This window comes from Patagioenas fasciata, chromosome 1 (genome assembly GCF_037038585.1).
Source record: "Patagioenas fasciata isolate bPatFas1 chromosome 1, bPatFas1.hap1, whole genome shotgun sequence".
NCBI lineage: Eukaryota > Metazoa > Chordata > Aves > Columbiformes > Columbidae > Patagioenas > Patagioenas fasciata.
This window is the reverse complement of record NC_092520.1, coordinates 62,658,404-62,672,377: the sequence shown is the minus strand read 5'-3', so window position 1 is coordinate 62,672,377 and position 13,974 is coordinate 62,658,404. Positions and strand designations below refer to the sequence as shown.

Genomic DNA, 13,974 nt, shown 5'->3' with positions numbered 1-13,974 from the left:
TTAGGGACAGTTTAAAGTATTTACTAAGGGGGCATCAGTAAAGTTATAAAATGACACAAAACTACTTAGGAAGACATGTGCTTTGGGAAAGATGAAAGGAAAAAAAAAAATCAGCATTATCAAACGATATATCCTCTCTGAAAAGAAAAAAAAACCCAAATCCTAGAATTTTATTTTGGATGCAATGTATTTGTAGAGAGAGAAAGAGGGAGAAGAAATCTGCAAACTTGGCTAAACTTTGGGTAGTTAAGGCAACTTAATTTTATTTAAGCCAGATGAAGATTTAAATCTACAATTTAGAATCGTTCCAAAGTTATTTGGCGGCTTTAACATTGCCAGTGTATGCCAAAAAAGCGCTAAAGATAAATGGAGCCTGATTCGCTTCATCTGGCTGTCTCTCCTTGCATTTCCATCCAGGGACTCTTCCTTAGCTCTCTTCAAGGCTGCAACCAGTATCCTCTCGTCTCCCCAAAGGCACCATTTCTTCTTCCCCAATCCTCAGATAACCTAAACATCCTCCTTTTTCTTCCTCTCGCTTCCTTCTCTACTGAGAAACATCTGTCTCCCTAACAGCTTGCAGCAGTCTGCCAGGCAAGACTTCCATTCAAATGCTCCAAGTTCCCCCCTTTCTCTTTCCCTCCTTCCTGGCTTTCTCCTTAATCTCATCCCAGTTTCTTCCTATATGCATTTTCACTCATATAACACCACTTATCTCCAGCAGCTGTTAGTCATTCACATATATATGGCTGTCAAGCTCAGCTGCTCTGCTTGTCTCATTACAGGCAGAACCATGACTTTTAAGGTCTAGTCCCACAGACTTCACTCATTCACAGTATTTTTTAAATCAAAGCTAATAAAGCACTTCATAACATAAGCACATTTATCTGTGTAACAAATAGTAGAAGGTTCAACGTGACAAAGAGGATTACAATATAAAGAATATGACTGCACCTGCCATTACTCAGGTGCTGCTGCTTCTCATACTTTGTCACTTTGCAAACACACTTGACCAAAGCTGTCATCACAAGGAGCAAGCCCTCTGCTTCTTTCACCCCCAGCTGCCTGCTCCCAGTCCTGTGCCAGCCCAAGTTTCTATGAATATAAGTGGTGGTCTGATCCAGGCTGAAGTTAGCTCTCACCCCTCTTCTCTACTTGAGACTGATGAGTTTAAACAAGTAATTTTCCAATTCAGTTCACCACATGACTATAGAAAGATGTGTGCTGGCCAAGGGAAGGGAGTGGCATATGGGTGGAAAATGGGATAAATATTTTGGTGGCAATGCAGCTCTAGTTTTTCATGGAAACATGACCAAACTTCCTCACTCGCATTCACTGGGGTGTTTCATCTCCTATGCAGCCCTCACCTGGGGAACTGTTAAATCAGGGAGATCAGACCTCCAAGCAGGCCAATTTACTCTTCCAAGATACTCTGGGAAAACCAGCATGTGGCAATTCAAGCAGCCATGACCAAACTGCACCCACTAACTGATGCAGCTTGAACACCTCTTCAGTATAGCTCTGCATTAACGCCACAGCCTGCAGTGTACAAGCAAGAACATGAAGGAGAATGAATTAGCAAAGCTACAGATGAAGCTCAGGTATCATGCTACGCACGCTACAGCACAACTTCTTAAAAAGAATCATACCAAAAATGCCGCCTTTTTATGTCAACTGATCCCAGTGATGTCATTACTTGGCCTAGAACACTCGCGTTATCACCAGCCTGCTCTGGTTTCAATAGCACGTGGTCCATTTAGTGCTACTCAGCAGAATGATGTGTCTATGAAAACATGGCAAAGAAATGTAGCATGTGACACTTGGGGTCCTCACTCGTGTCCCCTCCCATGGGGCTGTGGGTCCCCAGCCCACCACCTCTTGCTCAGCCACAATGTGAAGAGACCAGCCAGCCACACAGACCCATGGGCAAACTCTCCCTGCCAGCTGCAGCTTGAGTGCAGAATTGTCGTGTGTCACAACTCGTACTGCAAAAGCCCTTGTACTTTCCATTCCTTAACATATTATGCCATCTCACCACAAAGATGTAACCACATCAGATATCTATGAGGAGTACAAAGTCATTAAAAAGGGGTGAGAGTTGCAGACAGTAGGATTAAAATATGAGTAGGATAGCTTTTGAAAAGAATGTAACCAAAATCCCACTTGCACGTGACCACGTTACCCACACTTGGTGGCTGACCAATGCAGCCACAAACCATGTCTTAGCAACCTGTCATTCTGTTGTACTCAGGCCTGATCCAGCACCTAGTCGCGACAATGACAATCTTTCAATTGAATTCAGCAAGCTTTGTAACACTCAAATGTTGCACTCTCGTATATGTTATCACTCACTTCCTTCACATCCTTGAGGCAATGACCCAAGAGTTTAATAACTTCTGTTTACATCAACACCTCAAGCGGATAGTCGCAGCCACCCATATAGCACCTAACTTACCTATTTTTGGATTTAACAATTTAATTTAAGCAAGAATTTATTTATAAACATGCCTCTGGTTTGTAAAAATAAGCCATAGCTTCAACTTCTCAGTCCTCAGATGAAGGTCTGTACTTAACTGAAGAGACTTAATCAGCAGGTTAACTTCTCCAAAGTAGTCTCTGGTACCTGTAATACTGTATTTTTGGTGCTTTTCTTATGAAAATGAAGCAGCTGTGGGGTTTGCTTTGCTATCACTTTAACAAATTGCCCAATCTGTGCAAAAGTAATAGAGGAATACTTCCAACAACCTGACACTGAAGCCTTATGCTTTTCTGCTAAACATCATTTTGTTGAAGGCAGTAATCTGTAAAGCTAGCAGAGATGATTTGTTGGTTGTTTCTTTTAACTGAATGATAGATAAGCCATCCAGCAAAAGAAAAAGCAGTTCCTCACTTTCTGGTACCAAGGAAACTGCTTTCCCCCCGCCTCTCCTCAGTAAAAGTCCCAAGGCATTTTACTTACAGCATCCACTTTGACGGCTGACAGCACGACTTCCATCAGGATCAGTAGAAGCCCCAGATCCCTGCAGGAAAAGGTGAATAAACACAAGATTGTTTTAAGCCAACACAAAACAAGCACGTGATGAAACTCTGCAGTTAAAGGTGACAATACCACTTTAAAGGAGTTATTTCCAAAAGCCTGCCGAGCGGAATTACTTACTGACAAAAAAAAATATGTGCGCTGGGAAGCTGCGAGATGTCCATTTTCGCTCCTTCCCTGCCCGTGGGTTCGGCTCAAGGTTTTCTCCCGCCGGACGGCCGCCCCTGCAAGGCAGAGAAGAGCCCGCATGTAACTCCGGTCCCCTCGGCGGAGGTCTCCGGGCTCGGCGGGGCGGGGAGCGGCCCCACCGGCCGGGCCGATCCCGGGACGGGGAAAGACAAGAGGTAGCGCCGCTCCCCGCGTCGCGCTTAGCGGCGTCCCTCCGGCGCGCACCTACCCGCGGGGGCGCGGACCCCGACGGGCCGGGCAGAGCCAGTGTCCCCGGCCCCTTCCCTTGCCCCGGCCCCTTCCGCGCCCGCTCCGCACCGTTGCGCGCCGCGCTACCGTGCCCTCCCGGCAGCAGCGGCAGTTTGGGGCGAGGAAACGGCGCGCCTCCCCCCCTCCGCCCACATCCCCCCCGCCGCCGGCCCGCCACCCACCCGCAGCGGGGAGGAGGAGGAGGAGGAACTGCGGCCGGCGGGGAGCGGGCGAGGTTGCGCCCTCCCAGGGTCCCCGCCCGGGGGGAGGAGAGGGGGCTGCCGCCGCCCATCGGTTACGGCGCGGCTAGTCCCTCGCCCCCGAGGCATTGCAGGCGCCGCGGCCGCCACGGAGGGGAGAGGCGCGCATGTGGGGCCGGCCCCGCGGAGCCCCACACTGAGCCGCCGGCGCCCCGCCGCCCAGGGACCGACGGCGCGGTGCGGTGCGCGGCAGCATGCGGCTCTGGCTGGGCTTCGGGCTGCTGCTGAGCGCCGAGCTCAGCGCCGTGTCTGCCGCGGTGAGTACGCGGGGGGCGGCTCCCCCGGGCTACGCGACGGGGTGCCCACGCAGGACCCTCTCCCGGGGACGCGCGGGGAGGGGACGGGGTGCCCGCGGGGATCGGCGCGGTGAGCCCACATCCCTGTTCTCTGCCCCTGACTGAATTGCGCGGGGCCTCCGCTTTCGGAAGGGTGGAGCGGCCAGGTGAGCTTGGCGGGGATGCCCGGCTGCCCCTCCGTGGGTGCGGGGCGGCGCGGCCGGCACCACGCGTGGGGCCCCGGCCTCCTCACGGGCTGGCGGTGAGGTGCGGGTTAGAGCTGGGAGACTGGCCGGCCCCGCCGCCCTTCGCTCTCCCACGGGTCGGCCAGGAGCGCCGCTGGCTGGGGAAGGAATATAAAGCACGCACCCACCCGGGACCTAAGAGTAGCAAGTTGTGTTTCCACTGAAAAAAAAAAAAAAAAGCTTTCCTGGGGATGAAAGGAAAGGAAAGGAAAGGAAAGGAAAGGAAAGGAAAGGGGTTGGTTGCTTGGACTCCAACTGCGTGCTCGCTGCCTTTGACCCCCGCGATGGACAGTAGGCTGTAAAGCAGGAAGGATCCCGATGATAATGGTTAGTTAAAGCTTAGTGCTGGCACCTCTCCCGATGGAGCCAGATTCAGCTACAGACATTTAAAATCGAAAGTATGCAAGTAGTCTGAAAGTTTTGCTCAGGGAGCTAATTTTATCACTGAGATATTAGCTATCCGCTGTTCTTAAGTTAAAGGACTCTTTCCTGGCACTACTGAAGTATTTGTGCAGTTCCCTCTGTACCTCTAAGTAAAGGGCATTTGACACAGTAGTTTGAAATAGGTCATCTTTTTGTGTCTCTTTGGTTTCTTGCATTTGGTTAGGTTGATATTGGAGCAGTGAAATTCAGGGGTACAGAAAACTCTTCAGCAGGCAGTGGCAGATGGATTTTAGTCGTACTTCCTGCTATAAATGTCAGATCTTGTATTAGCATTTTAATCAGTAAAGGAAGTATGGGAAATGGTTATTTTAAACTCTTTTCTTGCAGTTTCAGATGAAATTAAGTTCTATAATAATTATGGTATCTCTGTGTGACCATGGGGATAGTATGTATGCCTTGAATCAGCTGAAGTAAGAAATGCACTGAACTTCTGGTGTCTTATCTGTTGCTCCTAGGCTGATAATATCAGGCTTACTGTGACTGCTGTAAATCACTTGGTGATGCACCTCTTAGGCAATTCACTCATCATGTGGCATTAAGCTGATTAATCTGTATTCCTTTCAGGATATAATTAATTTTAATTAATTAAAATCTTTTGAAGTAAATTATTCATGTTTGAGTTCTGAATTTGGTATTCCTGGAAGTATAAATGTCAGTTTGTGAGATGTGCTTTTGTCTTGTGCTGTAAAGTAGTTGGGTAAAATCATGACAGTCATGTCAAAGACAGAAAACTACATAGGGAAGATGTTCTTATCAAAAGAAGATACAAATTTTAATATCAGTTACACAATTGAAGGTCTTCTGTAGCAACTCTGAAGAGGCTCTGTTTTAGAAATGTCTTTAATGTGCTGGATAAATTGTTCTATTAGAATCAGGATTTCTGGAGCTGTTAATTATATTATGAAGTTTTCCTCCTAATGAACCATTCTCTCTATGCTATGCTGACTGCAGATTTACAGTTCCTCATCAGCACCACTGAGAAACACAAGCATGAGCTCCTTGCAGTTTTATTGCCTTAGATAAACTTTCAGCCATACATGGCTGGCCTTTCAGTCAGTTCAGTTCTGCTGGCATTGTCCCCAGCTCCACGCTGTTGCCTGTCACTAGCAACAACCCAAAAGGCGATGGAGGCTGCTGTTAGCTTGCAGTGTACCAGGAGTGGATGGTGGTTGAGGAGCTTTTCTTTGGAGGTCCTTGAGCCAGGCTGATGCCTCTGAGTGATCATGGCTGGGTGGTGTGATCCACTATACACCTGGGCAGGACCTCTTCTGATTTTGGAGAGCTGGCAGAGCTGGCCCAGTGCTTACATTGTCCTCAGACAAATTGGTTCCCGCTGTTTACATTTAAAGAGGAGTTGTGTTAGCAGAAGACTGCATGGTAGGCAGGGTTCTGTGCAGTACCGTTTGCCATAGGCTGAATGGAGCAACTACTGTTCTCCAAAAAATGATGCTAGTTCTTTCCTTCCCCAAAATAGCTTATATCAGAGTAAATAAAATATATGTATTATTTGTGCAGCCACAGTCTTTTCATATTCTTAACTCTCCTGTGGCCTTCATCACTGATACTGGAGGGTACCTTGGAGATCATCTGGTCCAATGCCCTGCACAGACCAGGGCCAACCGCAGCAGGCTGCTCAAAGCCATGTGCAGCCAGTTTTTTGAACGTCTCCAAGGACACAGACTCTTCAGTCTCTCTGGGCAACTTGTGCAGGTGTTTGGTCACCCTCACAGGAAAAAAATGTTTCTTCATGTGTGCATTGTGGTTGTGCAGGTACTTGAGATCGTGCCTGTGAATGCAAACGTAGCAGAAGCAGCTCATGCCGTGCTGGGGTTGGTGGTTCTGCAGTGTAACAGGGCTGGCAGAGTGAAAAATTGTTTTTATCACTGACATATCTGTGATTAAATATATACAAGGAGATTTGGAAGGTCTGCTCTCACAGAGGCATTTGACGTAGCAAAGCCAGACTTGAGCCAGCTACTGTCAGGATCACGTGCCTCGGTACGGAAAAGGGAGCTGCTCCATGGCAGCTCCCACAGGTTGTAATGTGGCACCTATAAAATGCATCCAGATGTTGCACTGGAAGCTCAGTGTTTTTTACATCAACTAATTATAATTAAAATGTTAATTATAGCTAATCTAGGCTTTTGTACTGTTCCATGTTCTTGTCAGGAGACTAATTTTCAAATTGTAAGGAAAACAGAGTGGAAGATCGGTCAGTAGATTAAGAAGTTTCCAGGTCAGGCTTGAGGGACTGCTCCCACGAGACAGTTACAGGAGAAGCTTGTTTTGATGGTTCTCTGCAGGGGATCTCATTTCTGACACTCTTCAGGCTGCCATTTCCTTTGAAAAAAAAGTCCATTTCCTAACATTAGTACTGCTTGGTTGAGAGATGACAATGCCATGGAAATCCTGGTTTCATGTTTCGGTACCTTGAGGTTGCCTCTGCAGTGCTGGTCCCTGTGCTTTCTGCAACAGAGCAAGATCTTCTGGCTGTGCTTGAGCCCCAGGGCAAGTTGCCTTTGACATGAGTGCGCTGGCTGCCATGTAATGCCATGGGAATGGAGGAGATGCCCTGTCTACTGCTGATGGGTGGTGGGCTTAGCGGTCTCTCCAAGATCCCAAGCCATCTCCTGTTCCCCTTTTAGTTTTGCCAAAACAGGAGCAGGGCCAAAGCTAAGGGCAAACTCTGTCCAGCTACTAGGAGAAGGCAGGCCAAAACAGTGATAAAAGCATGCATAATTTTTTCCTCAATGCTGATTCCACCAGTGCTGTTTGAGCCGAGCGTGTGGTGGCAGCTGGGGACACATTGGTGGAAGGCCAGGAGGTTCCTGTCCCTGGGTAAGCCCTGTCTGTGGACTGGTGCTGTGTCCATCTCTGGGCAGAGGCAGCTCTGCTGTATCACCTTCACACCTTCCACATGTCACCCATCCTATTTTTAAATTGTGTTTGGGGTTGCAGTCAGAAACGTGTGAGTCTAGGCCAAAAGCAAAAAAAAAATAAATTGCTTCCAACTAGCGTGAACAGATTTGCTGTTCCTTTTTCATTAAAAAACATAGTTTATTGAGATGAATAACTACAGGGCAGATAAACCTAGAACAGATAAAAGAAATGCCTTGGGCTTTTGGTGTGTTGCTGAAGAGAGGTCATATGACTGAGTCTGGATGACTGGCAGCGCTTCACTTGCTGTGGTTTTACTAATGAAGTCAGGCTGGGTTGGGCACCTGCCTTCTGCAGCCATTCATGTCTAGGGCTGCCACTGTGTTACATGCTGAGAGACCTGTCCCCTAAGGCTATTGGACATCTTTGTCCCTGAATGTCCTCAAGGACATCTAACAAGTCGTGATGGGTTTTAGTTCAGGATGGAGATATGGTTACTCCAATTCAGAAAATGGGGCCAGAAGGAGAGATCCAAATGATTTCCAGTAAGTTAAGCACCTCTTTGGCTAGAAGATTTCACAGGGGAATAGGAGATGGAGTTTTCCCTGTCAGGCTGTGGCAGGGTGCAAGAGGGTCTGGAAAAGAGTACAGCACTCCCTTCCTTTTGGAGAGAGGTGGCTTGGCAGGAAGGGGTATGAGAATGTGGGATGGCCAAGGGTGCACCACAGAGGGCCATGAGAGCATGGGCAGGGAGGTGGCCTTCCAGTCCAAGGTAAGGAGCACTTGCAGGGGAAGCAGCAGTCGTGGGTTTGTCCACCCCTACAAGTGGGGAGTCATTTGTTCAATATATGTACAGAGCAAAATGCATAGGCACGTCTGTGAGCAAAGGGGACAAGTCTGATGGCTCTTTGCTCCCAGGATCCCATCCTGCTGTCCTTCCTTCCCACTTTCCCTGTCTCTCCCTCTGAGTGCCTCTTCTACAGCATCATGGCACAGGGTGCTTGAGTCAGGAGAGAAGGGCAGGCTGTTTTGGGAACACATACCTGTTTGCTACCAGCTGTGTTGGAGAACGCTGTCCCTGAACCTCCCTGAGCAGCCATCCCTGACTCATCTCAGTGAACTTCGTTCCTGCTGCCAGCTGCTGAGCGTCAGCACGCGCAAGTGCGTTCCTGGACTGTCATGCCAAGTAGCACAGTTTTCGCTTCTGAGCGTTTGTGTGTATCAAATGCCTGCAGGACTACCGTGGTGTTTCCTAGCAGCTGATCTGTTTGGCGTATAAAATCTTGGGTTATGTAATGCCTGAGGTTATGCTGGATGTATATGCCATCAGTTACCTTGTTCACATAGAGAAATGTAGAATAGCCGCTGCAGGCAGCTAAGACAATTGTTTAAAAATGTCAGAAACCATCTCTAGGGGTAGGCTTATGAATATTGTTCTTTTTATAGAACTAGACTAAACAAAGGAAGATTCAACAACCTCAACATGAGAATAAATTGACTTACTTCATCAGTGTTTAAAAGTTACATAGTGCTCCCTTCCCAGAATTTCCATTGATTTTACCATCACAAAGGCCCTTAACACCTTGCAAAATTTGGTTAAAGGGAAGAATTTGAGCATGGGCTGTGACGTGACTGGGATAGCAACCTGTGCCTCTAGAGAGCAGCTGAAAATGTGAAGTACTGCTGCAATTTAACAGTGTTTGTGGGAAGACAAATTTTTCACTTCTCTGGGTTATGACTGGCTGGAATGATGCTTGGTGATTTAATACATCAGAGAAGTATGTGGCATTAGCCCTCCAAGAGTCTTTATATAGTAGTATCTTGGACAATGTGGAAGTAAAATACAGAACAAGTTAAAAGATCAATATGCTAATGTCTCTCATTATGCCATTCTAGTCTGAAGTGACTTGCAGTAAAGAAGGCAAATGTAGATAGTGCAAAAAAGCACTGTCTGTTGTTACCCTCTGGCATGTATGAATAGAAAAAGAATGATCAAAGATTCAATCAGAAAAAAATTGTGTCCATTTTAGCTTTAAGTTTCTATTTAGTATTGAGAAAAATAGATGCATATAAGTAAGCAGGTTTGAATAAATGTTTCAGAGATCAAAACACTGTCTGTTTAATCTTCCTTTACTTTGACATATTCTCTTACAGAAAGAGGAGCTTGGGTAAACTTTCTAAATTGGAAAAAAGCAACAACAAAAAAAAACCAAACTACAGTTATACCTACTTAAAAGCACTTCAACTTCCAGTCGTATGTAGTTATGCTATACTGTGTTGAGCTCTGGATTCATTTATTACCACTTTGATTGATCCAATATCTTAAATATGTATTTTTTAGGAAACCTCTTAATTTCCAACGTGAGCAAAAACTATTGTAAGCCTGAAGGTTGTATTAACTCTTCTTCGCTGAGTGTGTGGTGGTGGTAGGAGATACCCTACCTTTTCACCTCTGATTTGCCAAGTCATCAAGCATCTGAAAGATCGTACTTACGAATTCCGATGAGAATTGTAGCCCTGCTTTTATCCCCATGCTGGGATGCTGCCAGGGGTGCAGGCACAGGAGCAAGGTGCTGTGGTGCAGGAGCCAGCAGCAGGTGCTGCGGGAGCCGGGAGCCTGGGAATGCGCCAGGGTGGAGATGAGTCAGCCTTGCCTCACAGCCTGCAAAAAACCCTCATTTTTTTTGGCCTGAATTGCGTTACAGCAAGATTATAAAAAAGACATGGCCAAAGGTGAAATGAAGGAAGCCAGAGAAGAGTTGGAAAAATGTGTGGTTTTTTTTTTTTTAAACTTTATTTTTCCTTATGTTACCTTCATCTAACGTAACGAAGGGATACTGTCCTCACATGTGTTCTGAAATAAATAACACAAGATTTTCCAACATTATCATAGAATAATAGTATAGTTTGGTTTGGAAGGGACCTTCAAAGGTCATCTGGTCCAACCCCCTGCAATGAGCAGGGACATCTGCAACTAGATCAGGTTGCTCAGAGCCCCATCCAGCCTGGCCTGGAATGTCTCCAGGGATGGGGCATCTACCACCTCTCTGGGCAACCTGGGCCAGTGTTTCACCACCCTCACTGTAAAAAATTTCTTCCTCATGTCTAGCCTGAATCTCCTCTCTTTTAGTTTAAAACTGTTAACCCTTGTCCTGTTGTAACAGACTCTGCTAAAAATGTCCCCATCTTTCTTATAGGCCCCTTTTAAGTACTGAAAGGCCTGGATATGGCCTCTGCCATTGTGCCAACCTGATTAGTAGAAAGTGTAACTGTGTCTTCAGCAAAGTTATTCATCTACTTTTATGGAATTTTATACTGGTTAGGGTTTTTTTTTTTTTTGGGTGGATCCAAGAGAAGAACTACTAAACATCCTCTGTTCCCCTCCTTTCCTCTGCCTTTTCTCTCTGTACATGCTGCTGCTGCCTTCACCTTTACTGCTACTGGCAAACAGCCTTTTGCAGAGTCTGAGGAAGGGTGTGCATCTTCAACAGAACAATGTAAAGGACAAAACACAAAGTGCTTCTGTCAAGGGTGCAGAGTAAACAAATTGCAAAGTAATAATTCATTTGCTTTCATCTTTTTGTGGCTTTCATCCTCTGGTAGCAGTGACAGAGGCAGCGCTCTGAGATGAAGGTTTTCAACATGGCTGAGAGGGAACTGGCGGAAGAAATTATCAAAGTAATAAAATAAATACAAGAGTTAGTTTAATACACAAGGATTAGCGTGAGGAACTAGAATATTTTAATTAAAACCTAGTGAGTTAGGTCTTTTGCATTCAGAAGAGATGTAGCCTTTTTATAGATGAAGGGTGGGACAAACTATCCATTGTCCTGTCTGTAGGTAACAACGTATACCTTAGAGAACATTTCAAATGCTACAACTGGGAAGCAGAAACACTTGTTTGGGTAAGGTTTTGTCACCCCAGCAGAGAGCTTTGTCCAGCTGTTAAAGTGGGTGCAGAAGAGATGTGCTGAAGAGCTTGAGTTTGCAGGCTCTGTGCTTCATTTCTGATTTGAAATATGATTAAAGCCACAAATCAGTCTAGATGTTCAATGTTTTTTAAAAGCTGACAGACGTCTGCTGGTGTTACCTCGTGTTTGCTAGAAAATTTCTTGAGGCAACTATAACAATATTGCATCTCCTTTACCAGCTTTAAAACACAGTGTCCACCCTTTTCTCCACCCATGTTTGTCTCAGCTGTTCTGGGATTTATAATCTCTCTGGCTACCTGGGAGGTGTGTGGTTTCACCAAGATGCTCAGCCTTTCTTCTAGCCAAGGTTTCCTCTCATAGGTCCTCTTTACCTGAGGATATTGTCTTAACACTGGGGCGTGAACCTTGAAGAGCGTTTCAAAATGATTTAGTGGATGAAAGTGTTTTAATTCATCAGTATAGTTGATGCCATTTGTGCCTAAGGATTCTTTCTGTAGATATTCTCGCTGGAAATTCACAGTGAAGTATGTAATCTTTCATGCATCACTAACTTAGGGGATATTGTATTGTTTTATTAGCTGGTTCTATTTTAACAGATAATTTATGGGATCCTTAGTTTAGTATGCAGATACCAGAATGAAGAAGACTAGAAGATTTTTTTTTTTTTTTTGTCATGACAAATGTTTCAGTTATAGTTAAGGGATAAAACAAATTAGCCCATTTTCACTGGATAGCTATGTGCTGACTTGATATTGTAAGGCTTTCAGTCTTATTAGTCCAGTTGTTTATCTAGTGGAAGAAAACTCGTTTTCTAGTCTACTGAAGACTTCTGTTGAAATATCTGATAATCTAAAACCATTGAAACAAATCCTAGGATTGCAGTGAAGTCCAAATAAGGCTGAAAAATTACACTGGTGTGGACTTATGGGGGTGTAAAGAATCAGAACAAAACTTTGAAGAAAAATTAGTACATTAATGCTTTGTATTCATAGTGCACATATTAAGGGAAAAATCAGCTAAGTGAGGGTAGACTCAAACATTCCTGGAATTTTCGTATTGTGCTTGAAGCTCTGTCCCTTTTATGGCAATGGTAAGTCAGTTATCTGCTAGCAGAGTAAAAAAGGATAAATTCTGTCTGCCATAAAGCCAAGATACATGTGCAAGCAGTATTCAGGGCCAAAGCCCATTCTTTGAGCTGTAGATACATGTGTGTTTTTAACACTTTGTAAGAACAGGCAAGGAAGATGAAAACTACATAAATACTTCTAATATTGTGGCTTTGCTTGATATAATTCTGAGGGATTTTTTTAATTGAAACTGTCTTTCTATTTTTTGCACAAGTCTATTGACTGGAGCTGTATCTTTCTCAAGAACAGTTGCATTTTTGGAATCAACATGGAAATATTTAGAGAAAAAAGGGGAATAGCAAGAGGTATTTTTCCTAGGAAGTCTATGTTTATACATATATATTTTTATTATTATTATTATTATTTTTAAAGTGGTACAGTGATTTTTGAGACGTCAAGGCTGTGTGACTCATCCTAAGGGGCCAAAGTAGAAATACAGCAAGAAGGACCCCAGAATCCAGGGATTATAAGAGATTGTCAAAAACTAGCATTACAAAAAGAAAAAAAGCCAGGAAAGAGGGAAAGGACTGGATGCTAGAGCCCTGAACTTACAGTTTTGCTTAGGTGTAGAACAACTCTGGGAGCTGCCTCTGGCTCCTGCCACCAGCTGTGAGGACGCCCCATCTGGCAGTCCCAGCCTGGGAGGGGTTGTTCCTCTGATCCTCACTGGTATGTCCCAGCTGGGGGAAGACTCAGACATGGGTTCTGGTGATGTTAATTCTTATGCAACGTAATCCTACTGTCTGTGACTTTTCCCATTGCTATTTTAAAACTTACTTCCCATTATGGACCTTGGTGATACAGCAAATGTTGTACCAGTGCCGAAAGTCTTTGGGTTAAATAACGTCTCAGCTCATGCCCTGAGAATGGCAAAATAATAGTTCAAATCATGCAGAAAACCAAATCCATCTTGCTGGGGACATGCCTTTGAAAATGTGCTCTGAATCACACTGGTCAGACAAACAGTGGATGCTGATTTTGGATGTATTTTCCAGGAACGATGTGCTTGGTTGGGGCAGAGCTTGTGGTCTTGCATGGACTGGATGTGTCATGAGCAGAGAAAATCTTTGAATGGCAGCCCCTGAGATGTACAGGCAGGCAACCCCCAACCTCAGTGATTTCACCTCAGTGCCCTCTGTCCTGTCGGGTGCAGGGTCATCTCCCTGAAGTTTCTAATGATTTCAGCTTCCATTTAATTCATTTTTAGAGTAGTCGAAGGTGCTAAGGATGTGGAAGGATTTTTCCTATAACATCAAGGAGACCAAAGAAGATGATGGTGACAGGACAAGGCCAGAAAACTGCATAGATCAAAAATGAGGCAGATTTTTTTGTGAGGATTATTCTGTGTGCTGTCATTACCAGA

At 45.2% G+C, this 13,974-nt stretch overlaps 2 protein-coding genes across 6 annotated transcripts in view; one reads left to right on the top strand and one right to left on the bottom strand.

Moving 5' to 3' along the window:
• Positions 1-3,764, bottom strand: part of COL4A2 (collagen type IV alpha 2 chain) — a 149,069-nt gene extending 145,305 nt beyond the window's left edge. Inside the window, exons 1-3 of one of the 4 annotated variants that reach the window (XM_065829655.2) lie at positions 3,634-3,764; positions 3,155-3,258; positions 2,957-3,017 (exon numbers count right to left, since the gene is read on the bottom strand). In XM_065829655.2, the coding sequence (XP_065685727.2) occupies positions 2,957-3,017; positions 3,155-3,198 (105 nt within the window). In that variant the 5' untranslated portion in view covers positions 3,199-3,258; positions 3,634-3,764. Of the gene's footprint in view, positions 1-2,956; positions 3,018-3,154; positions 3,259-3,427; positions 3,586-3,633 lie in introns of those variants that run through there. The other 3 variants (XM_065829653.2, XM_065829654.2, XM_065829656.2) reach the window with 3 other exon arrangements.
• Positions 3,765-3,828: 64 nt separating this feature from the next.
• The window catches only part of COL4A1 (collagen type IV alpha 1 chain), a 131,198-nt gene continuing 121,052 nt past the window's right edge, over positions 3,829-13,974 (top strand). For both annotated transcript variants that reach the window (XM_071807305.1, XM_065829657.2), the window contains exon 1: positions 3,829-3,968. In XM_071807305.1, the coding sequence (XP_071663406.1) occupies positions 3,906-3,968 (63 nt within the window). In that variant the 5' untranslated portion in view covers positions 3,829-3,905. The remainder of the gene's footprint in view (positions 3,969-13,974) is intronic.